The sequence below is a fragment of the Gopherus evgoodei genome, chromosome 6 (assembly GCF_007399415.2).
Source record: "Gopherus evgoodei ecotype Sinaloan lineage chromosome 6, rGopEvg1_v1.p, whole genome shotgun sequence".
NCBI classification, from domain to species: domain Eukaryota; kingdom Metazoa; phylum Chordata; order Testudines; family Testudinidae; genus Gopherus; species Gopherus evgoodei.
The window spans coordinates 67,680,313-67,707,147 of NC_044327.1; the positions used below are offsets into that span (position 1 = coordinate 67,680,313).

Consider the following 26,835-nt stretch of genomic DNA (forward strand, 5'->3'; position numbering starts at 1 on the left):
TTTAATCATATGTTAAATATTCATCTTTTCTAGATAGGTACAGCAATTTTATAAAGCTTGAAGCACAGTCTGCCATACTTGAATGTCAGTGTAACAAATAACCACAGTTACATGACAAATGGAATGGAACAAGATAGCATTCACCTGTCTGTGACCCTGAGAACATGACAGCACTTAGAAAACAGCACCACTGTTAGTCATTTTTGTGCTTGGTAATACCACCTTGCAAAACACAAGTAACAGGCTGAAAACTAACAATTAAATAATACCTTTGAGCACTGTGAAGTGGTGTCACACCCACATAGTCTAGTTACACTCTGAGTGCCAGATTGTGGCTTTTCTAGCCACTGCCACATTAGGGACATATTTGGAAAAGCACTGCATCAGCAAGCTCAGGCTGGAGGCATTCTGCCTTTGTAAAACACAAGCAGGCTGAATATCTCTAGGTGCACTGAGGTAGCATAAAAACAACAGCAATTGCTACACCATTTACAAAGGAGCCACATATGTTCTTGCTCAGCACCAGTAGCACTCAACTATTCCTGGACTGCTGAGTGTGACTGGCCGTACTAATAACTGCTCTACCGTTTTTCACTTAGGGAGAGTACGCAGAAGGATCTGGCCCACCCAATGCACACAGGTGAGGGAAAAAGGGTTCCCTTCAGCCGCCTTCTCCACTAAACTCTTGCTAGATCAGGTCTTTCCACACTGTACTGCAATGTGGAAATCAGGTTCAACGTACTTAAAGAGACAATCTTAAGAACATGACAATGCTTTAAGGATTTTTTTTTTTTACAACAAAGAAATACTAAGCAATTGAAGAAAAGTCCAATACAAAATAGTAGTTCTCTCATCAAGCTTTTAGTGATAAGATTTTACTATTTCTGTAACAGAGCTGATGATATTTTGAAACATACTCCTTTATTTTAGAGCAGACACTTCATCTAATAGGAAAAAAATTCAAATGTATGACAATTGATTCCTTTTCTGCACGGTTTAAGTTCTGTTGATGACACCAACTCTCTAAAGGAAAAAAACTTGTTTGCTCATGCATGATCAAACAGCATTATTAACCACCAACACTACAGAACTATTTGCATCAGTAGTAAATAATTAAATGTGTTCTCTATTCATGAAACAGGAAGCTACAAAAAAAGGTATGATGCAAACTCATTTCATTTTACCTAAACAATTTCAAACCAACTGTAAGAAGATGGTTAGCAATGGCAATGATTGTACACTAAAGTACAAACACACTTTTCTAAAGACATAACTTAATGCACTTAATTATCTCTAGCTGAAACAATAAAAATACAATTGAGACTCTAAGATTGATATTCATTCCAAATGACAGAAGGCATAAGGCTTTCTTTTATTTTAAAACAGAAATAAAACCTCCTGAAATTTTCTTCAGAATTTTTATAATCCTTATCGTCAAGAATGCTAAAAACAGAGAGCAAAATATAAAGCAAAAACTAAACATGAAGACTGTATGTAAGAAACAAGTAAAATCAAGTGAACAGAATTTACAGATACTCTAATAAAGAGGAAGAAAAACATTGTCTAGATATATTTCCTTTATTAGATTTCTTTGAACATGAAAATGGAATATGTTATTTTAAAATTAACAGAACATTGGGGCTAACATCTACTGTGCTGTAAATAAGAACAGCAAATATCTTAGTGACCACAGCTGATCAAACCTCTTCATTTAATTTTATCCAAATGAAGACTAGTTTAAAGGTAAATACCCAGATATTTTCAACCAAATAGTCTATGTCTATATGACACCTTTATTATAAGGCACTTCTGAGTGTTTATTCAGCGAGAATATTTGACTCATTAAACAATCCAAAGCTCTCAGACATAAGGTAATAATGTTCTAAGATTATTCTTCACAGAATTATGACAGAGTATCACTTCATGAAGAATTCTTGATTGTAAAACAAAATTTAGTGGGTCTATCCAGTTGACAGAAATATAAATGAATGAATCTTTACAAACTTACAAAAAATTTACACCACACTATATGAAAGTATTAAATTCTACAGTCGTGTATTACTTTCTCTGTCCCAATATGGTAAAGTGCACTGTATGTAGAACACACTACATGTCAAATGTATTTTAAGAAGAGAACAATTTTCTTTCCATAGCTACCACAAGTAAAAAAATTGTAAAACATTTTAGGTACACCTTTACCCTGATTTAAAGTGACCCGATATAACATGAATACAGATATAACACGGTAAAGGAGTGCTCCGGGGGGGGCGGGACTGTGCACTCTACAAGATCAAAGCAAGTTCAATATAATGCAGTTTCACCTATAATGTGGTAAGATTTTTTAGCTCGCGAGGACAGTGTTATATCGGGGTAGAGGTGTCTGTCAAAATATTCAAAATACACTAGTGTCATTCAGATATTTGTTAAGCAAGTTACACCTTTCAAGGGCTACTCTAACTAGTGCCTCTGATTGATTTGTAAATGTATTTTGGTCATGAGCTAGCTTGTCATTTCAACTACCTTTCCCTTATTTTTGTTCAACTTGTCTATTTGTTAGACAAGGCTACTGATGTACAGTGATGTACACTTACAGATCCAGACTAACACGGCTACCCCTCTGATACTTGACACCATGCAAGGCACTGAATTTAGCCGTATGGAGTGGAAATCCATTTTTGGCATCCAGCGAAGTAGATATTCACCCATGAAAGCTCATGCTCCAATACATCTGTTAGTCTATAAGGTGCCACAAGACTCTTCGCTGCTTTTACTTTCTTGATGGTTGCCTGTGTCATGTACATTACACAGTAAAGGGATAATCTGCATTTTTCTATGTAATTTATGCAAAACAAATGTATGTGGTGCATATTTATTTCAGTTATGTAATCTTGAAAGCATACTCTTATAGACTCTAGGGCAGGGGTGGGCAAACTATGGCCCGGGGGTAGCAACTGGCCCTCCAGACGTTTTAAACTGGCCCTCAAGTTCCCACCGGGGAGTGGGGTGCTTGCCCCACTCCATGCAGCTCCAAGAAGCAGTGACATGTCCCCCTTTGGACTCCTACATGTAGGGCAGCCAGGCGGCTCCGCACACTGCCCATGCCCCAAGCGCTGCCCCTGCAGGAACTGCGGCCAATGGGAGCTGCAAGGTGGCACCTGTGGACAGGGAAGTGTGCAGAGCCACCTGGCTGCCCCTCCATGTAGAAACTGAAGGGGTGACATGCTGCTACTTTGGGAAGCTGCTTGAGGTAAGTGCCACCCAGAGTCTGCACCCCTGACTCCCTCCTGCACCCTGCACCCCTGTCCCAGCCCTGATTCTCCTCCTGGCCTCCAAACCCCTCAGTCCCACCCTGGAGCACCCTCCTGCACCCCCAACCCCTCATCCTAGCCCCACCCCAGAGCCTGCATCCCCAGCCGGAGCCCTCATCCCTCCCATCCTCCAACCCTCTTCCCCAGTCTGGAGCCACCTCCCGGACCCTGAACTCTTCATTTCTGGCCCCACCCAAGAGCCCGCACCCCAAGCCCTAATTTTGTGAGTATTCATGGCCTGCCATACAATTTCCATATCCAGATGTGGCCCCTGGGCCAAAAAGTTTGCCCATCCCTGATCTCGGTGAAATTCTGGGCACTTTGAAATCAGTAAGAGTTTTGCTACTGACTTCTGTTGGAACAGGATTTCCCCCTATGGGCCTAACTCAGGCACTGTCAAACTTTGGTGTCTGTACAAGCTGCAAAAATAGAATTAAAATGTACTGTATTTGGACTTGGATGAAGTTAGGAGAGCCCCTCATTCTGAAGCAGGAGTAATCTGATTAAGACTCAGAATTAGCTGGAACAGGAAGAATTTTGACCTAACCCTTGAAGGCATGTGCTATAGGTTTGTTTACTGAAGACTTCCAGACTATTTACTCCATTTACTCCAGAGGCTGGAGTAGGGAACATTACTTCATTTCTGCTTGGCCATACCTTTTCACATACACTGTATGTATATGGAAAAGAGATGGCCTGAATTTGGCACTAAGTGTAAGCTACATATTTAGGCTTGGAAGCATTAGATTTTTATTGGTAAATGTCGATTTCACTTTACATACTTAAACCAATGAAAAACTATTTCCATTGATGATCATCAAAATGTACAGATGGGCAAAGTTAGAAAAATGTTGCTTGAGAACGTAAGAGATTGTTTTCAATATACACCTCTACCCTGATATAACGCAATCCGATATAACAAGAATTCAGATATAACATGGTAAAGCAAAAATAGCTTTCTGTCTCATCTACAAAAAAGCTCCTAATGGGCTAAATTCCAGGCACAGACAGTATAGTTCACTGGCGGGCAGCCAGCAGCCCACATGCGGCCCATCAGGGTGATCTGATTGCAGGGCGCGCAACATTTTGCTGAAGTTGACCGTCCATAGGCACCGCCTCCCCTCACCCCCCAACAGCTCCCAGTGGCTACAGTTCTCTGTTCCCATCCAATGGGAGCTGCAGGAAGCAGTGGCCAGCACATCCCTGAGGCCTGCTGCTTCCTGCAGCTTCCACTGGCCGGGAACAATGAACTGTGGACACTGGGAGCTGCGGGGGGCAGTACCTGCGGATGGTCAACATCATCAAAATGTCTCGTGGTCCGCAATCAACCAGATGACCCTGATGGGCCGCATGCAGCCCGCAGGTTGCCCACCACTGGTATAGTTACTCCAAAAGTAGTATGTTAATGTTAGTGTAGACTCAGATGCTGAACAATCTTCAATTTCATGATAAAATAACTCAAATGCACATAGTCTCAAACGAATAGCAAAATAAATACAGTAACTAAAAAAATATGCTAGAGCTTTTAGAAGATCTTCAGCATAATACACAGAGAAAAATAGTACTGCAGAAAGAGCAGGGTATGGGAGCAGAATATTTTCCCTTTTTGTTGCAATCTACAGAATAGAAACTGTTTCTAATTACAACTTATTTTTATTTTTTGATGAAAGCCGTAATAAAAAAGGCTTCTGCAGTATAAGAACATAAGAACGGCCGTATCGTGTCAGACCAAAGGTCCCTCTAGTCCAGTATCTGTCTACCGACAATGGCCAATGCCAGGTGCCCCAGAGGGAGTGAACCTAACAGGCAATGATCAAGTGATCTCTCTCCTGCCATTCAGCTCCACCCTCTGACAAACAGAGGCTAGGGACACCATTCCTTACCCATCCTGGCTAATAGCCACTTATGGACTTAACCACCAGGAATGTATCCAGTTCTCTTTTAAACGCTGTTATAGTCCTAGCCTTGACAACCTCCTCAAGTAAGGAGCTCCACAAGTTGACTGTGCGCTGTGTGAAGAAGAATTTCCTTTTATTTATTTTAAACCTGCTGCCTATTAATAATTTATAATTTTAAACAAAACAGAAGATATTTTGCTGTCAGGTCCATTTTTATCTATAGCTGGTTCTCCCCCCACCTTTATTTTTCTTTTTTAACCTAGATTATCAATTTTCAATCTCATGAATTTTCTCAAATTCTTGTTGTTTTTCACAAGGCCAATGGCCTGATCATACAATTAATTTAGTTTCGCCATTACAATAAAACATTTTTCAGCAATCAACTTATCTAGCACTAGACTATTTCCTTGTCTTATCTGGCAATGCAGGAAAGTAGAAAGGGACAAGGTCTCCCATATTCTTTGTACAGCCCACTTATGGGCACACATGCAATCCTGGGTGTTCAGAGAACACAAAGAGTGGAATCATAGGGGTTTAACTAGGAGGGAAGTAGATAGAGCCATGGCTGTGCCACACATACATGCCAGCTAACAAATCTGGCAGGCTACATGATATAGGTGTGTATGCACACACATGCATTCAGGTTATGATGCGCCTCACAAAAAGATGTTGTAAATTACTCCACTGCCACCACAGTTCAACTAAGGAGTACAGGGAGAGACAGTGGCTCAATGAAGTTGAATCTCTCCAGAGCTCCTGTCATAAACAGATGGTTAAGGGTTAATGTCTCTTTTACCTGTAAAGGGTTAAGAAGCTCAGTAACCTGGTTGACTCCTGACCAGAGGACCAATAGAGGGACAAGATACTTTCACATCTTGGTGGAGGGAAGTCTTTGTTTGTGCTTTTTGTGTTGTTCGTTGTTCGCTCTTGGGGCCAAGAGGGTCCAGATGTACACTCAGGCTTTCCCTATCTTTCTGAATCAGTCTTTCAGGTTTCAAAATTGTAAGTAATAGCCAGGCAAGGTGGATTAGTCTTATGTTTGTTTTCTTAACTTGTAAATGTGTCTTTTTTGCTGGAAGGATTTTTACCTCTGTTTGCTGTAACTTTGAATCTAAGACTGGGGGGGCGATCCCTCTGGTCTACATGAATCTGAGTACCCTGTAAAGCATTTTTCATCTTGATTTTACAGAGATAATTTTTACCTTTTCTTTTTTTAATTAAAAGCTTTCTTTTTAAGAACCTGATTGATTTTTCCTTGTTTTAAAATCCAAGGGATTGGGTCTGAACTCACCAGGGTTTGGTGGGGGGAAAAGGAGAGGGGATGGTTAATTCCTCCTTGTTTTAAGATCCAAGGAGTTTGGGTCTGGGTTCCCCAGGGAAGGTTTTGGGGGAACAGAAAGTGTGCCAGACACTAAATTCTGGCTGGCAGCAGCATACCAGATTTAAGATAATAATTAAGCTTAAAAGTGTTCATGCAGGTCCCCATTTTTTGTACCCTAAAGTTCAAAGTGAGAGAAAAAACCTTGACAGCTCCCCACTGGAACAGTTTGGGTTCTTCACCATCCCCCTTGCTTCAGGTTGTGACTAAATGACACACATTTAGTCTTTAGTAAACATATACAAAAATCTGATAATCTGTCTTTTAGGAAATACTAGTTCCTGAGCTATGCTAACACGGGAGAAAAAAAAGCAGCTATATAATACCTAAGAATGTACACTGAAACTACTAAATATATACATTTGAGGCCCTGATCCACAATTTTTCATCCTCTGATTACTTGTCAAATTCAGCACCGTCAACTCACAGACTCTAATAAATTTACATTATATGGCACCATCTAGTCAGATATTTTGCTAAGAGCTCAGAACATAGTACAATAAAGTACTATTCAAGTATTATGAAAGCTGAAATATATAGCTTTTTGATATAAAGTTTACTGTCCTCCAGATTTCATACCAGTAGTGTTGAATAGCTAATTTAATTGCTTAATTAATTTGTAAAACTGTAGTTATTTTCTTCAGCATGTGTTTACAAGAAAAGAATATAGACACTATGTCCTTTTAATAAAATATTCTGTTTTTGTCAATCAAATAATGTGTGAATTCTGAAGTTAATGAGCAGTTACGAAATAGGAAATTCACACATCTACCCTCCCCACGCATAGATACCGCATGCTGTGTGTGATCCAGCACAGATTTCTGTACTTCAAACTATTTCTGTCTAAATCGACTTTATTTTAAACATATGGATGCTGCAAAGCTCCACCCACATTAATAAATCATTGTTTCCATAGTAACTAGTGTGGCAAAAGCAAAGGGAAAATAAAAATAGTACAAAGCGAACAAAATCTGACAAATCTCTGGCATTAAAGAAAATGTGAGATGATGCAATGTATTACACAGTTTTTATCACCTTTGTTTGAGAAGACCTGCGTAACTCATAGCTGAACTTTGCCACTGTTGATTAATACAGGCATCCCAAACTCGTGACAATTAAAACTTTATACCACTCACACCGCAATCTCTCTCTATACAATGTAGACCTTGAGCCATTCTGTATCCGTATACATACTTTAAAAAAAAAACAAAAAACAAAAACTCCCTAAAATACAGGTTTGAGAAAAAGATAATTAACAATTACAAAGTTAAATAAAATTTGACTGCAAATCATCTAATTAAAACCACTAGAAGATCAACCTAAGACCACTTCACCACAAAATTAGTCTGATTTGGGAGATAACATGTAGAGTGGCACCAAGTAAGAAGAAATACTAAGCAAGTAATATAAATACAATTGAATTAGCATACAGGTTTTAAAAATTCCATGTAAATGAAATTGTATCCCCCACAATAGGATGGTATACGATTGCATTTGAAAAAGCCCAGAGTCTCCTTCACAGATAACAAAAGGCAACCCCCCACATATACAGCAAATAGCAATGGTTCCAATTAAGCTGAAAGATCCAGGAAATCTTTCTCCAGAGTTTGAAGAAAAGTATGGGGCACTTCTCCAAAGGTAAACCATTTCTTTTAGCAATTATTTGTTTGCATTTTGCAGCTGACATGTTTTTATGTAATGAAAAATTGCCTTGCTCTTTTATCAATAATCACCACTATAGAACACAACAAGTTGCTTACAAACCTACAAAATACCATTTAGTTATTTATTTTCCCCCTTTTTTTATTTTCTGGAAATCCTGAAGATCTGAGCAGGCACTTTTCATCTAACAGTGAATAGGACCAGGAACAAAATTAAATGATACAAATTTATAAGGATATTTAAAAGCACTTCATGATTGTAATTCTGCTTTGATTTATACTGTGGTTATATTTTCTTAAATGAAAATACCATACCTGGATTCATTCTAACATGCTAATATGCTGGGTTTTGAATCCTGTTGTTTTCCCATATTGTTTGTAATACCTCCCTAAGATTTTCAGTATTGGATACTTTACATTTAGATTTTTTTTTGTTTCTATGTTTCTTATGTAGCAGAAGCTATCATGAGTGTTCTGTAAATTCATCTATGCATCATTGATAATGTTAGTACAATTTTGAGCGCAGAGCTTGATAGCTAATAGTAATTCCTCAAGTGGATGTAAAGTAAATCACAAAACATGGGGACATCTACATAAATAATGCCTACAAAATGTTGTGAAGTATATGGTGGATTTTTTTCTAACTATATTTTTTTAGAATTTATAAAACATTCCCCTAATCCAGATTAAGATAAACATTTAACTTGATTATCTGATAGTGGGACAAATTCATACCTGAAGTAAGTAAGGGAATTATCATTCAGGTCTCTAAAAATCTGACTTCCGTGGAGTTGTACTAGGTATGAAATTAGACCATTAAAATAGGTTAAGCAGCCCAAATCTTAGTTAAAACCTTTTTTATCTGTAGTTTGAGTCATATCATAACTGTAAACAAGGAATTACCATTATGTTCCTGTCATCTTCCACCCTCATAGTGATTCATATATGTCATACTAAAAAGCTACACACTGGGATATTTGGGAATACAAATGGGGGTAAACTCTTTAAATTCCACTGAAATACAGAAATCTCCACAGTGGAACTGAGTTGGAGAAAATGGCAAATATGTTACTAGAAAGTATAGGGACTGTTTGGAAAGTTGGCATGAGTGAACACTGTCTGATGTACAGAACTTCTGCTGTACACAACTTCTGCTGTTAGCCCATCTTCATGATTTTACATATCAATGGGTTTCCCTAAAATGTGAAATGTCAGCATAGTAACATATTTCTTCTGGCTATGCATATGTCTCTTAGCTTCAGAAATGACTCTAGCTGGTTAATTCGTTTCTTTAATTGTGCCATAATCCTTTTCTGCCATATCAACCATGTTCTTCGTGGCTCAAATTCTCTCTCAGTGAGACATTCATTGGATGTTTAACTTATCTTTCCTGTCTTAATCATTGAATAACAGAATAGCTTGAAACCAGAGTTACTCATCATTGAACTCAAAACCTAGACACAGAATCAGATCTCTTAAAAAAAATGGAGCTTATTTTACATTTTAAAGATCTATCCAGTTTATATTAAGCACTACACATTTAGTCTGTTATCTAGCCATTAAAGTGGCTAAAACTGTAGTATGGAAAATAAATATCTTCCTTACCTGTGTATACAGTTTTTAGACTCGAGATACGCCATACCAGCAGCAGCATCTAATGAAAATTTCACTAACTGTTTGGTTTTTAGCTCATCCTTCTTCTTTCTTAAAAAGGAGAGGAAATCACCTCCTAGAGAAATAGATGGACAATGAGACATGACAGCAATGATACTCACATTTATTTCTTATTAGTGATGCTTGACTGAACAAAAAGTATTACACTATCAGCCATGCTTTTCAACCAATTTGTTTGACGCTAAGATAAAAAAGAAAATGGAAAGAATATATTCCCATCAGTATGTGGCCTCCTTAAGCTGCACTGAATATTGCTCTAAGTGCTTCAATGTGCAAGCTGTACTAAGAATGAAAGAAATTAATCAAGTCCATATTTTTACTACACTATACATCATATTTCCCTATGTATATTCAATATATATTTGCATAACTATGAATTATGGAGTAAAGAATCTATGGGTAATAGGGTGTCATAAAAAGTAGTTTTAATCACATCTTTCAGCTGCAAAAGTCTATTAAAAACTGAATATTGCAATAGATGATGAGCTTGTATTTGCAGATTTATAAATGTTAAATAATGTCTCTGCAACTGATGATTAGGGAAAAAGTAAACAAGAGAGAAAGAGATTACGAGAAGCCATGCACTGCTACATGCTGATGGTTAGAAACGTGAATTCAAGTCTAAAATATGCCTCATTGCAGCAGGCAATGCCAGAAGTCATAGTATAGCTTTTTCAAGTCTGAAAGTTTACATTTATTATACAGAGGGCCATTTCTCTAGAATTCATTTCATTTTACTGTGTACTGAACTGATTCTAGTGATCCTCTCTCAAGTAATGCCCCATGACAGTTTTCATATACTGCCTTTGTTGGCACTAAAAAGGGGCATTACCATATGTTAAAAGTTTCAGAGGGGATTTTCTTAGCAGGAAATATCTATTTATATTTCACATTATAAGAGAGAATAAAACTTCTTTTCTCCTTCTAGCTCTATGGCCGCCAAATATTAAGCTGGAATGTTTGTTAAAGGAATTAGCATCTTAATGGTCAGCTCCTGCACTTTTTTACCCACATGACCAAGAATCTGTGCTTCTTTTGATACAAAAGCTCTAAAGGTGATGGCTTACTGGGTTGGTTCCGTAATGAAAGCTCCCAGTAAGCTTAACCTACAGCTAAAACTCTGCTGCTTTACCCACTTTGATTACCCAAGGGGCACCACAAACATTTTAGAAACAAATATGCTTTCCTTCATCTTGATTTCTGATTAACTTTTGTGTGTCAGGCGAATGTGACGAGAGAATGTGAATAATATTTTATCATCTTTTATGTATCCTTTATTATTTAACAATTCCCAGAAATAAAATGAGCTCTTTCTAAAGGAATGTATATGATAGATATATAGATACACACATTTCACTTAGGTATGTATGTATGTCATCACTAGGGCTGTCAATTGATTAAAAAAATTAATCACGATCAATTGTGCAATTAAAAAATTAATTGCATAATTAATCTTGCTCTTTAACAATAATAGAATACCATTTAATTTTGGTTGTTTTCTACATTTTCAAATATATTGATTTCAATTACCACACAGAAAAAAGTGTACAGCGCTCACTTTAAATTTTTTTATTACAAATATTTGCACTGTAAAAAACAAAAGAAATAGTATTTTTTAATTTACCTGATATAATTACTGTAGTGCAGTCTCTCTATCATGAAAGTGCAACTTACAAATGTAGATTTTTTTTTTGTTACGTGACTGCACTTAAAAACAAAACAATGTAAAACTTCAGAGCCTACAGGTCCTACTTCTTGTTTAGCCAATCACTAAGACAAACAAGTTTGTTTACATTTGCAGGAGTTAATGCTGCTCACTTCTTGTTTACAACATCACCTGAAAGAGAGTATAGGCATTCACATGGCACTGTTGTACCCGGCATCACAAGATATTTACGTGCCAGGTGCACTAAAGATTCATATGTCCCTTCATGCTTCAACCATTCCAGAGGACATGCGTCTGTGTTGATGATGGGTTCTGCTCAATAACAATACAAAGCAGTGCGGACCAACATATTCATTTTCATCCTCTGAGTCAGATGCCACCAGCAGAAGGTTCATTTTCTTTTTTAGTGGTTCAGGTTCTGTAGTTTCTGCATTGGTGTTGCTCTTTTAGGACTTCTGAAACCACGCTCCACACCTCGTCCCTCTCCGATTTTGGAAGGCATTTCAGATTCTTAAACCTTGGGTGAGTGCTGTAGCTATCTTTAGAAATCTAACACTTCTAACACTTCTTTTTGTTTTGTCAAATCTGCAGTGAAAGTGTTCTTAAAACAAACAACATGTTTTGGACCATCATCTAAGACTTCTATAACAACAAATATATGGCAGAATGTGAGTAAAACAGAGCAGGAGACATACAATTGTCCCCCAAGGAATTGAGTCATAAATTCAATCAACACATTATTTTTTTAAACACGCTTCATCAGCATGGAAGCATGTCCTCTGGAATTGTAGCCAAAGCATGAAGAAGCATACGAAAGTTTACCATAACTGGCATGTAAATACCTTGCAATGCCGGCTACAAAAGTGCCATGCGAACACCTGTTCTCACTTTCAGGTGACACTGTAAATAAGAAGTGGGCACCTTTATCTCCCGTAAATGTAAACAAACTTGTTTGTCTTAGCGCCTGGCTGAACAAGAAGTAGGACTGAGTGGATTTGCAGACTCTAAAGTTTTACATTGTTTCGTTTTAGAGTGCAGTTGCGTAACAAAATAATCTACATTTGCAAGTTGCACTTTCACGATAGAGATTGCACTACAGTACTCGTATGAGGTGAACTAAAAAATAGCATTTCTTTTGTTTATCATTTTTACAGTGCAAACATTTGTAATAAAAAATAATATAAAGTGAGCGCTGTAGACTTTGTATTCTGTGTTGTAATTGAAATCAATATATTTGAAAATGTAGAAAAACATCCAAAAATATTTAATAAGTTTCAATTGGTATTTTATTGTTTAACACTGCGATTAAAACAGCAATTAACTGCAACTAATTTTTTTAATCATGATTAATTTTTTTGAGTTAATCATGTGAGCTATCTGCGATTAATCAACAGCCCTAGTCGTCATATACTGGAATAAAATGCTGATGTGAGATCATTTCTGTTTTACATGATATATAACTACATGCATTAAAGCTGCATAAAGGTTACAAGCTCAATCCTCAAGTGCATGCAGTACTGGCTGGGCACAACTGGGGGAGAAGGACCACAGCAGGTTCTCCATTGCAGGGCTGACCAAGGGCTGGTATGGTGTAGTTTGGACCAGTGGTTCTCAGCCTGTGATCTTCAGACCTCTGGGGGGTCCATTGATTATGTATAAGACTTAGAATGAAAACTGTCTGAACAGATTTCAACTATATATACATATAACAGATTTCGAAAGGGGTCTGGACCTCTATTTGAAATTTCCAAAGGGATCCACACCACCATTCTAAATTTTTCAGGCCCTCAGATGAAAAAAGGTTGAGAATCACTGGCTTAGAACCACAATGGAGTTTTGCTAAACTATGCTCATCTGACCCATGGCCCCTAAGTGTAGGTGCACAGTGCAAAAAAACACCCATGGCGGGCCCATGGAAGGGGCCTAGGCTTGCAGAGGTTAGCCTGCCAGGCTATAAAAGTGCAGTGTAGACATCCAGGCTCAGGGACCCCGCAAGGAGGGAGGGATCCTTCGCTCTGAGATTTTGAAAGCAGTACCCACACTGGTCATGCATGTGCAGAGCCTGCCCCACGCATTGAGAGTGCTTTAATAGTACGCGTCTGTCATAAACAGATGGTTAAGAGTTAATGCCTCTTTTACCTGTAAAGGGTTAAAAAGTTTACCTAGCCTAGCTAACTCCTGACCAGAGGAACCAGTGGGGGAACAAGATGTTTCAAAAGGAAGGAGGGAAGTTTTTCTTTGTTTAGAGTTTCAGTTTCAGCTGGAGTGAAAAAGATCAAGGAACCAGCCTCTTATCAGAGCAGTAAGTTTTAGAAAGTAATAAACAGGTAGGGTACAGATGTGGAGACTTGCATGGACACTACTAAGCTTAATTACTAGCTTAGATCTAGTATTGCTGCCACCATCCAGAATTTTCAGTGTCTGGATCACTCCCTTCCCCCCCCCAAAACCTTCCCCTCCCTGGGTAGCCTTGAGAGACTCCTTCACCAATTCCCTGGTGAGTCCAGATCCAATCCCTTGGATCTTAAAACAAGGAGAAATTAACCATCCCCCCTCTTTTCTCCCACCAATCCCTGGTGAGTCCAGATCCAATCCCCTTGGATCTAAAAACAAGGAAAAATCAATCAGGTATTAAGAAAAAGGCTTTTAATTAAAGAAAAGAAAGGTTAAAGAAAACCTTTTGGGAGAGATTAGCATACCAGCTACTCTCACAGACAACAGATTCAAAACACAGAGGATGTTCCCCTGGGCACAAATTTAGTTACACAAAAAAATACTCAAATACCCAATTTGATTCTACCTCTAATTGCATAAGACAGGTTACAAAGAAATAAACATAAAACATAAACTATAGTAGTTATTCCTTTCTATAACTTACTACTCTGGTAAGAGGCTCGTTCCTTGATCTTTTTCACTCCGACTGAAACTGAAACTCTAAACAAAGGAAAAACTTCCCTCCTTCCTTTTGAAACATCTTTTCCCCCCATTGGTTCCTCTGGTCAGGTGTTAGCTAGGCTAGGTGAACTTATTAACCCTTTACAGGTAAAAGAGGCATTAACCCTTAACTATCTATTTATGACAGCGTCCATAACTGGTCTCCTCAGTTTCTTCTCTACAACAGAGGCTACCCCAACTCCGAAGTAGAGGGGAGGACGGTGAATAGTGGAGCACCCACAGGGACACTCATCTTGAAGAACGTCAGTTACTGCACATGTGAGTAACCTCCTCTTCTTCTTTGAGAGATGTCCCTGTGGGTGCTCCACTCTGGGTGACTTAGGCCTTGGCTACACTGGCGCTTTACAGCACTGCAACTTTCTCGCTCAGGGGTGTGAAAAAAGCACCCCTCAGAGCGCTGCAAGATACAGCGCTGTAAAGCGCCAGTGTAAACAGTGCCCCAGCGAGCTAATCCCCAGGAGGAGGTGGAGTACGTGCAGCTGGCGCTGCGACCACACTCACACTTCAAAGCGCTGCCACGGCAGCGCTCCCGCGGCAGCGCTTTGAAGTTTCGAGTGTAGCCAAGCCCATTAAAACAATGTATCTCAAGGAGCTAGGGACTTCAGATCTGGTAGGAATAAAATGGATAATACGGCTGTGCCCAACCATATATCAGTGAGAGAGCCTTGAGTAAGGGCATAATGCTTAACAAATGTGTGTTCAGAAGCGCAAGTGGCCACTTTACAAATGTCAGCCAGAGGAATTTTGCATTAAAAAGCCATGGAGGTAGGTACAGATCTAGTGGAGTTGCATCCTTTAGTTGATAGTACAGTCAGATACAATTGGAAAGCTCTGGGTAGAAATAAGTGTCCCTTTGGATCGCTCTGCAATGGAGACAGAGAGAGTCTGGCAGAGTTCCTAAAAGACTTGGTTCTAAACAAATAAAAGGACAGAGCCCTGCATACATCCAACGCAATCATCGGGGATTCAAAGGAGTAGTAGCTTCAGAAAGAAGGGTGGTAGGTGTATAGATTCGTTGATGTGAAAAGACAAATGCATTTTTGGAAGACATTTGGGGTATAGTCGGAGGGTAACTCTGTCCTTTGAAAATATTGTGCAGGGTGGGTCCGCCATGAGAGCTGCTATTTCTCCTGTGTGTCCGGTGGAGGTGATTGCTACTAACAATACTGTTTTCATGGAGAGGTGTAAGAGAGAGCATGTGGCTAGTGACTCAAAAGATTGTTGAGTTAAGCAGGTTAACACTAAGTGAAAGTCCCATGGAGGGGTAGGGGATTTAATGCCCAGGTTTAATGTCCAGGTATAGGGATTGGTGCCCTTTGAGAAAACGTTTGGTGATTGGATGGGCAAAAACAGAGGTATCGTTGATCTTGTGGTGAAAAGTTGGAATAACAGCTAAATGGACTTTGATGGAACTGAAAGAAAGGCTAGATTGCTTAAAGTCTAATAGGTAGTCAAGTATTAACAGAAGAGGTGCGGAAGTGGGAGGAATCTGTTTGGTCAAGAATCATTGTGTGAATCGCTTCCACTTTTGAAAACAGGTGGTGTAAGTAGACTGTGTTCTGTTTTGTAAGAGTATTCTTTGAACCTGTTCAGAGCATGCTAGTTCATTTTGTGAGAACTATGTAGGATTCAAGCTTTGAGGTGAAGCATGGATAGGTTGGGGTGGAGAAATTGGCTATGTTGCTGCAATAGGAGGTTTGGAGTGAGAGGCAATGAAATTGGTGGGCGAACTGACATTCTGGTGAGGAACGGATACCATGGCTGTCTGGGGGCAATCAGAATTACCATGGCACGATCTCTTCATATCTTTGTCAGAACCCTGTGGAGAAGCAGTATCAGGGGAAATGCATACAGTAAGTCTTAATCCTATGAGATCATGAATGCATCTCCTAGGGAATGTCTGCCCAGTCCCGCTCTGGAGCAAAATTCGGGACATTTCTTGTTCTTTGCAGCTGCAAAGAGGTCCAGTGTTGGGTAGCCCCAAATGCAGAATATGTTGCATATGACCATCTTGTTTGTTTATCTCCCATTCATGATTCCAAGGAAATCGTCTGCTTAGTTTGTCCGCAGTGGTATTCATGGCCCTGGGTACATAGGCCACTGATATGTGGATGTTGTGCATGAGGCACCAATTCCAGAGCTTCATAGCTTCTGAGCAAAGCGAGTGAGATCGAGCTCCTCCCTCTCTGTTTACATAGAACGTGCAGGCAATGTTGTCTGTCATTATTCTAACATGTTGGTTCTGAATGAATGTGAGGAAGTGACGGCAGGCGTTGCATATGGCTTGAAGTTCTAGGACTTTATGTGTAGGGAGATTTCGGTGGAAGACCCTAGCTCCTGGGCTGTATGATGGGACATGTGTGCTCCCCGTCCTGTGAGGGATGCATCGGTAGTCATTATAATGGATGGAACATCCTGGAGAAAAGGGACTCCTGAGCAAACGTTGGAGGGAACTGTCCACCATAGGAGGGAGTCCTTGACTCTGAAGGGTATGGACAGAGGTTTGTTTATAATGTATACATTTGGTCTGTAAACTGTGGCTAACCAAACTTGGAAGCAAATCATGTACAGGCAAAAGTACACGAGGCCATGTGACCTAAAAGTTGTAGGCAGTCCTGAGCAGTGACATGGGGACTGTTCCGAAGTTTTGTGACCAGAAGTTTTATGGTGTTGAAACGGTCGGGAGAGATGCTATTCCCTTTTGGGAATCAAGGTGTGAGCCTATGAACTCCAGTTGTTGGGCAGGAGATAAGGTGGATTTGTTTTTGTTTATTTGTAGGCCGAGGGACAGGAAGCAGGTGACGGTCAGCTGCATGGATCAAAGAGCTTCATGAAGCATTGAGGCTTTGAGGAGACAGTTGTCAAGATAAGGAAATATTATAATTCCCCCCGTTTCCAGATGTAGGCAGTGACTACAGCTAGGAGTTTGGAAAAAACACGGACGGCAGTGGATAGGCCGAAGGACAACACCCTGTATTGAAAATGTATCAAACCGAGGGTAAAATGAAGAAAACATCTGTGGGCCGGATGTATAGTCACATGAAAGTAGGTGTCCTGTAGGTCGAGGGCTGAAAACCAGTCGCCTTGCTCCAGTGCTGGGATTATGGTGGTGAGGGTAACCATTTTGAACTTTTGCTTTTTGATGAATTTGTTATGCCACCTGGGGTTGAGAATCGGTCGCCATCTCCATTTTCTTTTCTGTTAAAAAGTAATGGGAGTGGAAACCTTTTACTCTGTGTTGTTTGGACACAACTTCCACTGCTTCCAATTAAAGGAGATGTTGTACTTCTTGGAAGAGCAGTTGCTCGTGAGAGGGGTCCATGAAGAGAGATAGGGAGGGTGGATGGGTGGGAAGCAAGGAGAGGAAAGGGATGGAATAGCCAATTGTGATGACCTCTATAGCCCACTTGTCGGTGGTAATGTTCTGCCATTGATGGGAGAATAAGCGCAGGTGGTGTCCAAAATAGGGGCAGGCAGTGTAAGCGCTGAAGTGGCAATGTTGTTTTCTATACCTTCGATCAGGGCTTCAAATTTGCTTTTTAGTCGGACGAGTTGAGATGCTGCTGAGGAGTTGGGCCGGCGGCGTGGTACCTGACGTTGGTCTCTGACGTTGCTGTTGTTGCTCATGTGATCTATGGGATTGATGGATATATGTGGGGTAGCATGGACGCTGGTAAGGCTGGTATCTATATTGTCTCCTTCTGGTTGCAGGGGTTTGAATTCCTTTATGGGTGAGAGAGGTTGCCGTTTTTCTGAAGATTTCTTTTCCTTTTTTGAGGTGCGGGGGTGGGGGGAGGCTGCGGTGTGCAGCAGAGTCGGTGCCCGGGTCTGAGGCTGGTCCTAATGACTTTTGCACGAGAAGCAGTTTCAAATTGGTAGAGAAGGAACTGAGGAGACTGGTCGTGCATGCATGCTATTAAAGTACTCCCAACACATGGGGCAGGCTCTGTGCGTGCACGACCGGTACAAACACTGCTGTCAAAATCTCCGAGCAGAGGCACAGGGGAGCACCAACACCTGGAATGGAGCACCCACAGGGACATGTCTCGAAGATGATCTATTATGTTTGTATTTAACAAATAGACATTCTGTTCACATATGAAACTTTAATTATATGTGTAAGGAAATATTTTAATTTTTTTTTAATTTAATGTTAGTATTTATGGAAACCATGAGTTTCGTTAAATTGCTGACACAACACAGTAAAAATATTTATAGCACTGTTCACGCATAGTGACTCAAAGCAATTTATAATGAAGATAAAAATACCATAAAACACAAAAAATATTAAACAAATACCAGAATAAAAAGATGTCTTCAGTCTAGAGGATTTAGAATAGAGAGATTCAGAATTCCCAACAACCTATTGAAGGACGTAAAAGATGACACAGCCCTAGCCACAAATGAATTAACTGGAATTGAATATGGGAAAGAAAGAAGCTTCTGCCTGAGGCACCACACTGAAGATGAAGGCACATATGAGGATGTTAGCAAGTCCAAAATATAAAGGGTCTGCGCACACAAAGCCCCCTAAAGTAACTACCACGAGTTTAAAATCAACCAAGGACACTATAGGAAGCCTGCATATGGTCTTTATGACAAGAGTAGTGTTCTGGGTTGATTTGGTCCTAGTGAAGGCCTTAACTGCTTAAATCTCAGTAAGCTGAAAACATCTGGTCAGTTTAAAAAGAAGTCCAGAAAACCATGGCACAAATTTCAGAATTGAGCTTTGCTGTTCTTGAAAAAGGAATTAATGCTGCCAAATAAACTTTGGAGAGAAAAGGTCACACTCCAGTAACGATGACAATAATATTTAGTGATGTTTTTATTGTGTTCCAACATGGTTACCCCACAATTCAACAGTCTGAAGAAACAAACACATATGGGGGACCTATCATGATGTAAAATTACAGATAGTATAAAATGTAGCAATCATTTTGGGGTTTTCAGTTTGATCAGTGTTTAATTTGAGGGGAATTCTTTGACACTTATAAATTCACAGGTGAAAGCCATCAGATAAGGTTCGGTCTCTGAAAAGATCCAAATATTCCACATAACTGCACTAAGATATAATAAATCTAAAAACTGAGTCAGCCAAAATGTAAATATTAAACAAGCTAAACTGGAGCACTTAGAGAATCTCAATACTTTCCAAAAATTGATTCAATAGAATATATTAATTAAATTCAATATGTTTAGAGAAACAGGATATAAACCACTTCAAAAACAGTGCCTGGCAGTTGAACTTTACAAACAAACTGATAAAACTAACTGAAAATACTTATAGAAGCTAGCTGCACAAAGATTTAAAAGCAGCACAGTAAGTGTGAAACGTGAGAAAAAATATACAATGAGAAGATGATAGTTACAGACTCTGGTCACAGCTGACATTTCAATGCTAATAATTACCTCATTATTGTAATCTTTATCCTCCCTTTCCCTTATCATCCCCCCTTTTGGTTGTTTCTCTAATGAGACATCTCTAGAATTAGATTGCAAACCCCTCTGGGTAGGTACTGGGTACTGTGGCTTTTATTCTGTAAAGCGTCACAAACACTTTTGAGTACTGTACAAAGATAAAGGTAGTAATAAAATGCTACTATATTTTTGCAATGCAATGTTTTTCTCCAGCCCCTTTGTGAAAACTAAATTAGAAATTGCTGTTAGCGCTGTAACACAAGGATTCAAAATCTCTTCTGGGAACTCCAACAAAACAATTGGCATATTCCTTCCATGAAAAATTAGCTTAGGATAAAATAGGGAGTCTGCCACAACCAGAGTTGTCCTATTGCTCAAAATAAATTTTCTAGCTCAGATTAGTTTTTAATGGGAACTCCTTGTATATGATTGTCTTAAGAGCCTTGTTAAGAAACAACAGGATTATCTATCTGAAGTGGACAACATAGTATCTGCTATTTTAACTCCCAGTCCTGCTGGGTCTACTAAACAACAGGGACTGAACTTCACTGTAGCAGAAAGGATGAAAAGAACAAGGCAGAAAAAGGGGGAACCCCCTCAACCAAATCAATTAAACGAAGATTTCAAAACTGAACATTCAAAATTAGCAGTGGGAGAGACATAACTGACTGTCAAATATGTTTCTAACTATGAATAAGCTCAAATATAAATGTGAACAAGAGTTGAAAGATTAAAAAAAAAGGGGGGAGGGAATAATGCATGAAAAGATCTGTATAGATCAAAACGAATACGAAGATTAGCCCTACAAGTGAGTTATTGTTCTCCACAACTGATATGGAAAACAAAACTCTGCTATCTCCTGTAACAAGCTACTAAAGATAATTAGATGCGAAAAGTAAATAATAATGATAAGAACATATTCATCTGAAGAAAAAGAAAAGCTAGCCATAACTGTACAAACAATTGGGAATAATAAATCAAGGCCAGAACACTTCTCTTTCCACTCTAGCAGATGACATGTCTAAAAAACTAAGCTACAGTGATCTGCAGAATTTCCCCCAAAACAAACATTAATAAGCCACAACTTTAGACTTCTTAGAATCTTTTTTAGCAAACTATCTCAAAATACTGTTTACTTTACAACTATTAAATATTTTAATCAGTATTGTCAAGGTCATCATTGCATTAATAACTAGAATTTTTGGAGGTATTTACAAGGAAGAGACTTGGAGATATTAAAAAAAAAAACAGATTTCAAAATTGAATGTATTCTGCACAGTCAACAAGACCTGTTTACGAACAGTTTATCTGGCACTAAGAAAAAGCAAATTTCTAAAGTCTGTCTTCCAATTCCAGCAAGGTTGGAAACACAATATGCTGAAGAGAAGGTTATTCACATTGTGCAGTAACTGTGGTTCTTCAAGATATGCCCCCCCCTGTGGGTACTCTACTCCAGGTGTTGGAGCATCCCTGTGCCTTTGCTCGGAGAATTTTAATAGCAGTGCCCATCTGGGTCATGCATGCGTGGTGCCTGCTTTGAGACGCCATTGGCACTTCATCTAGCATATGTGCAACCTGTACCCCTCAGTTCCTTCTCTACCACAGAGTCTGCCATTTGAACTCCGAAGTAGAGGGGAGCAGGGATGGGTAGTGGAGCACCCAAAGGGACACACATTTCAAAGAATCCCAGGTACTGCACCAGGTGAGTAATCTTCTCTTCTTCTTCTTCAAATGATGTCCCTCTGGGTGCTCCACTCCAGATGACTGTAGAGCAGTGCCCTGCTTACGATGGGAGGGCTTTCAGAGTTGGTAGGTTGAGTGAATATAACATAACTCGGCCCAGGCAGGAATCTGCCTCTAGGCCTTGTGTAACTGTATAATGTTTCGCAAAGGTGTGTTCAGAGGCCCAGGTGGCAGCTTTACATTTGTTTATGAGGGGGACATTGTTTAGAAATGCTACTGATGATGACATTGATCTGGTAGAGTGCATTCTGGTGCCTACTGGAGATTGTACGCCCTTTAATTGATAGCATAGGTGAATACATCCAGATATCCATTTGGTGAGCCTCTGTGTAGATATGGCGGCACCTTTGGACCATTCTGCAATGGATACGAATAGTTTCAGTGAAGCTGTAAATGGTTTGGTTCTCTCCAAATAGAATGTTAATGCTCATCTAACATCTAAGGTGTACACTGTAGCTTCAAGTGCATTCTCATGTGGTTTGGGAAACAATGCTGGAAAATATTTGGTTGATTAATATGGAAGGATGAGGGCATCTTGGGGAGGAATTTAGGATGGGTCCTTTATGTAACTTTATCATTAAAAAGGATCATGTATGGCAGGTCTGCCATGAGAGACCCTATCTCTCCCATATGTCAAGCCAACGTGATTGCTATTAGAAATGCAAACTTCATACAGCCCCTGAACTGTATGGTGTTGCATGTGTGCTCCCCACCCTATGAGGGAGGCATCCGTTGTGATAATTAGTGATGGAAGATCCTGTATGAATGCGATCCCCGAGCACATATGTGGCTGAGTCCACCATATTAGGGATTTCTTGACTTTGGGTGGCATCGTTAATTGCCTGTTTAATCCATGTCTGTTTGGTAAGTAGACAGTTCCCTAGCCATCCCTGCAGGCAGCGCATATGTAAACGTGCATGTTTCAGCACAAATGTGCATGCTGCCATGTGGCCCAGAAGTTGGAGACATGGGCAGGCTGTAATCTGTGGGCTGTTCTTTGCTGTGGATATGAGAGCATTTATTGTGTTGAATCCATTTTGTGGTAGTGATGCTTTTGCTACCACTGAGTCAAGGTAAGCACCAATGAATTCTAGTTGTTGAACTGGTTCTAATGTTGACTTTTTTTTTATTTGTAGACCCAGACTCAAAGTCTACTGTCACTTGGTTAGCCCGGATGGAGTCTAATCGAGTGTGTGACTTCAGAAGACAGTTGTCCAGGTAATAGAATATTATCATCTCTTGTTTTCTCAGGTGCGACATTACTGCCACAAGAATTTTTTAAAAAACTCGAGGTGCCATTGATAGGCCAAGATGTAGGAACTTGTATTTATAGTGGTCTTTGCCTAAGGTAAATCTCAGGAACCACCTATGGGTGGGTTGTATTGTAATATGAAAATAAGCGTCCTGTAGGTTGAGGGCTGAAAACCAGTCCCCCTGTTCCAGTGTTGGTATTATTGCTGTTAATGTGACCACCTTGAACCTTTTTTTTCTCATTAACTTGTTCAGTTGTCTGAGATCCAAGATAGGTTGCCACTCCCCATTTTTTTTCTGTGTGAAAAAAACAGTGGGAACACAAACCCTTCCTCCTGTATTGGATGGGAACTGCTTCCACTGCCCCTAGTCGGAGAAGGTGATCTGCCTCTTGTCAAAGTAGATGTTCGTGAGAGGGGTCTCTTTCAAGGTGTCAAGGTTTTTTTCCCACTTCTAACTTTAGAGTACAAAAGGTGGGGACCTGCATGAACACTTCTGAGCTTAATTACTAGCTTAGATCTGGAACACTGCCACCAGCCAGAATTTAGTGTCTGGCACACTTTCTGTTCCCCCAAGACCTTCTCTGGGGAACACAGATCCAAACCTCTTGGATCTTAAAACAAGGAGAAATTAATCATCCCGCCTCCTTTCCCCCAGACTTTCCCCTCCCTGGGTTGCTTTGAGAGGCTTCACACAGATCCAAACTCCTTGGATCTTAAAACAAGGAGGAATTAACCATCCCCCCTCTTTTCCCCCCATAAATCCCTGGTAAGTTCAGACCCAATCCCCTTGGATTTTAAAACAAGGAAAATCAATCAGATTCTTAAAAAGGAAAGCTTTAATTAAAGAAAGAAAAAAGTAAAAATTATGTCTGTAAAATCAGAATGGAAAATGCTTTACAGGATACTCAGATTTATATAGCCCAGAGGAAACCCCCTCTAGCCTCAGGTTCAGAATTACAGCGAACAGAGGTAAAAATCCTTCCAGCAAAAAAAACTTTTACAAGTTGAGAAAACAAAAATAAGAATAATCCGCCTTGCCTGACTATTACTTACAATTTTGAAACATGAAAGACTGATTCAGAAAGACTGGGAGAGTCTGGGTGTACGTCTGGTCCCTCTTAGTCCCAAGAGCGAACAATGAACAAAACAAAAAGCACAAACAAAGACCTCCCTCCACCAAGATTTGAAAGTATCTTGTCCCCCTATTGGTCCTCTGGTCAGGTGTCAGCCAGGTTTACTGAGCTTCTTAACCCTTTACAGGTAAAAGAGACATTAACCCTTAATCATCTGTTTATGACAAAAGGGAAAATAGTACATTTTGTATGCTCTTTTGCAGGTAGGAGATATGGTGGCTGGAGTTTGCCATACCGTTTTAGTGGGTTCCATTATCACCCTATTAATTGTCAGTGCTATCTTGGATGAGAAAGATGTCTGTAAGATGTCCAGTAATTCATGTTGCATTTCTAATACTTTTTTTCAGATGAATTTTGAACTTATCAGCTACTCTTTTGAATAAGTCCTGGAAGTGGCTGAAGTCATCAGTGGTGGTTTAGAGTGGGGGCACTACTGCATCATCTAGTGAGGAGAATGAATTAATGTTGTTTGGTGAGGTATCAGGAGCAATTCCTTCTTCCTGTTCTGCCATGGGTTCTTCTCTTGTCTCAGTAGTTACAGTCTCAGAGGGTGGAGATGGGGATCTAGAGCCTTACCTACATGGGCTGGGGAATCTCCTTAGTGTTTTCTGTTAGATCCCATGGATCCCAATATGGTCAGTGCCTGGGGAAAGGCATGGGTTGTCTCACCCATGGGGATCCATGCCATGGTGGCATGTTGCATGCATATGTAGACCTTGATTGTAGTGGTCAAGCTGCCACAGGTGTTCTGATCAGAGAGAAACAGTGAGGGAGAACACCCCTTCCAACTCATCGTCTTCATCACTTGAGAGTGAGGGGCTATCAGGGATAATAGTTGCTTTGGTACCACTGGCATCAGTGAGCAATTGGTGCGCAAAGGAGCAAATTCCGGAGTTGAGGAGACCAATAGGTCCTTCTGGTGTAGAAAGCAGTGCGGTGCCGTGAACTTCGGTGCCAAAGAGTGCAGTGCCGATTGTATCGAGCAGCATGCAGAGCCAATGCAGGTGCAGTCTGTGTCAATGCCATTGCACTAGCAATATTAGGGAGCGGCATAGTTGGTGGAGCAGCTGTCAGTGCTGTCTCCTTCAAAGCCGTCTATGGTGCTGTGGTGGAGGAGGGAGGCTTAGAGCAACTCAACTCCGCACCAGAGCGCCAGATTCCAGCATCAGCCACTGCATTGGTGGTGCTGGAGGTTCTTGGAGTGTCATAAGTACTGAGCTGCAGTGTGATCAGCATCGATGAGAGCGATTTGATCAGAGACCATTTTCTGCTAGTCTGGTCTCTATGAGGCGAAGAGGACGCAGATTTTTTGGACTTTGGGGATCTTAGTGGAGAAGAGACCAGTGATCTGTGCCAGGAAGAGGTTTCCTGCCCCAGGCTGGAGGTTGGTCTTAACGATTTTTCCATCAAAATAAGTTTCAGCCTCAGGTCTCTTATCTCTGTGTGCCTTGGCTTTCAGTTCATTACAATGGGCACATTTCTAAGGAACGTGTGTTTCAATGGAAACATTGTGTCCATCTGACCCCAGCATTGCTTTCCTATACGTGGTGAATTGTTTAAATCCTGGTGAACCAGGCACTCTTTTTAGGTTCATATCTAATTCCAACTGTACTAAAAGAGAAGAAAGAATGTATTTATTTATTTATTTATTATTTTGGAAAGGTATGTATCTAAGCTATCTTAACTATCTAACGCTATCTAACAGCAGCAAAATGAAGGCTTTTGATGGGACTGCTGGGAACTCCATGTCAGCCCAGGTACAGTTAAGAACGAACTCAGGGATCCGGGCTGTGCGGGCAGGCTAGATTAAGCACCAACTGTGCCGCGTGGCAGGCACTGCGCATGTGTGACCCGTATGGGCACTGTTATTAAAACTTGCTCAGAAAACGTGCCGGGATGCACTAGCACCTGGAGTGGAGCACCCACGGGGACATCACTCGAAGAACTAAACCATTCTCACTGAATTAGAATTAAGAAAGTGACTCAACCAGCAGTATAGGTGGGACAACTACAAACACCATTTAAACCCACCAGTTCTCATCCCACTGAACGCTCCAATCTGTGTTTCATTTCACATACTTACTACAGTCCTAACTCCATGCCACAGCTTCTTGTACTAGCTACAGCACTGACAGGTTTACAGCTAAGTCTATTAGTCCACACTCCCTCACTGATGACTTTCAACTTTCATAGACTCATAGACTTCAACAACTTTCAATTGCCACATGATCCAGTAATCACACATCCCACATTAATTTCAGTAGACACCACTCAGAATTGGACCAGACCCTAAATTAGGGTGACCAGATGAGATGAAAAAAATATTGGGACACATAGGGGGAAGAGGGTCCGCCGGCAGAGCAAAAAAAAGTGCTGCCAGTGGAGCAAAAGAGGGGAGAAAACAAGAAAAAAACAAGTGTTGTCGGTGGAGCGAAATATCAGGACAAATTTTGCGTCCAACCACCCAAATATCGGGACGAACAACCACTGCTACAAACAACTTATGGAACAGCTTTGTGCTATCTATGGAGAAGGCCAGTGCCCTCCTGAAATCCAGGGCATGCAGCCTGCATTCCTCGTCTGATGTATGAGGCTTTGGAAAGAAGACAGGTAAATGTATGTCCTGGCAAGTATGAAACTGGGAAACTACCCTGGGCAAAAACACCTGTGGTCACAGCTGGACTGTATCCTTATAGAATACCATAGAGGGCCCTTCTGAAGTAAGCGCCCTGATCTCAGACACCTTGT

General features: G+C 40.3%; 1 protein-coding gene across 7 annotated transcripts in view; it reads right to left on the reverse strand.

Moving 5' to 3' along the window:
- Positions 1–26,835, reverse strand: part of FER (FER tyrosine kinase) — a 435,712-nt gene that overhangs the window by 95,098 nt on the left and 313,779 nt on the right. For all 7 annotated transcript variants that reach the window (XM_030565797.1, XM_030565791.1, XM_030565792.1 and 4 more), the window contains one exon: positions 9,851–9,974. In XM_030565797.1, the coding sequence (XP_030421657.1) occupies positions 9,851–9,974 (124 nt within the window). The remainder of the gene's footprint in view (positions 1–9,850; positions 9,975–26,835) is intronic.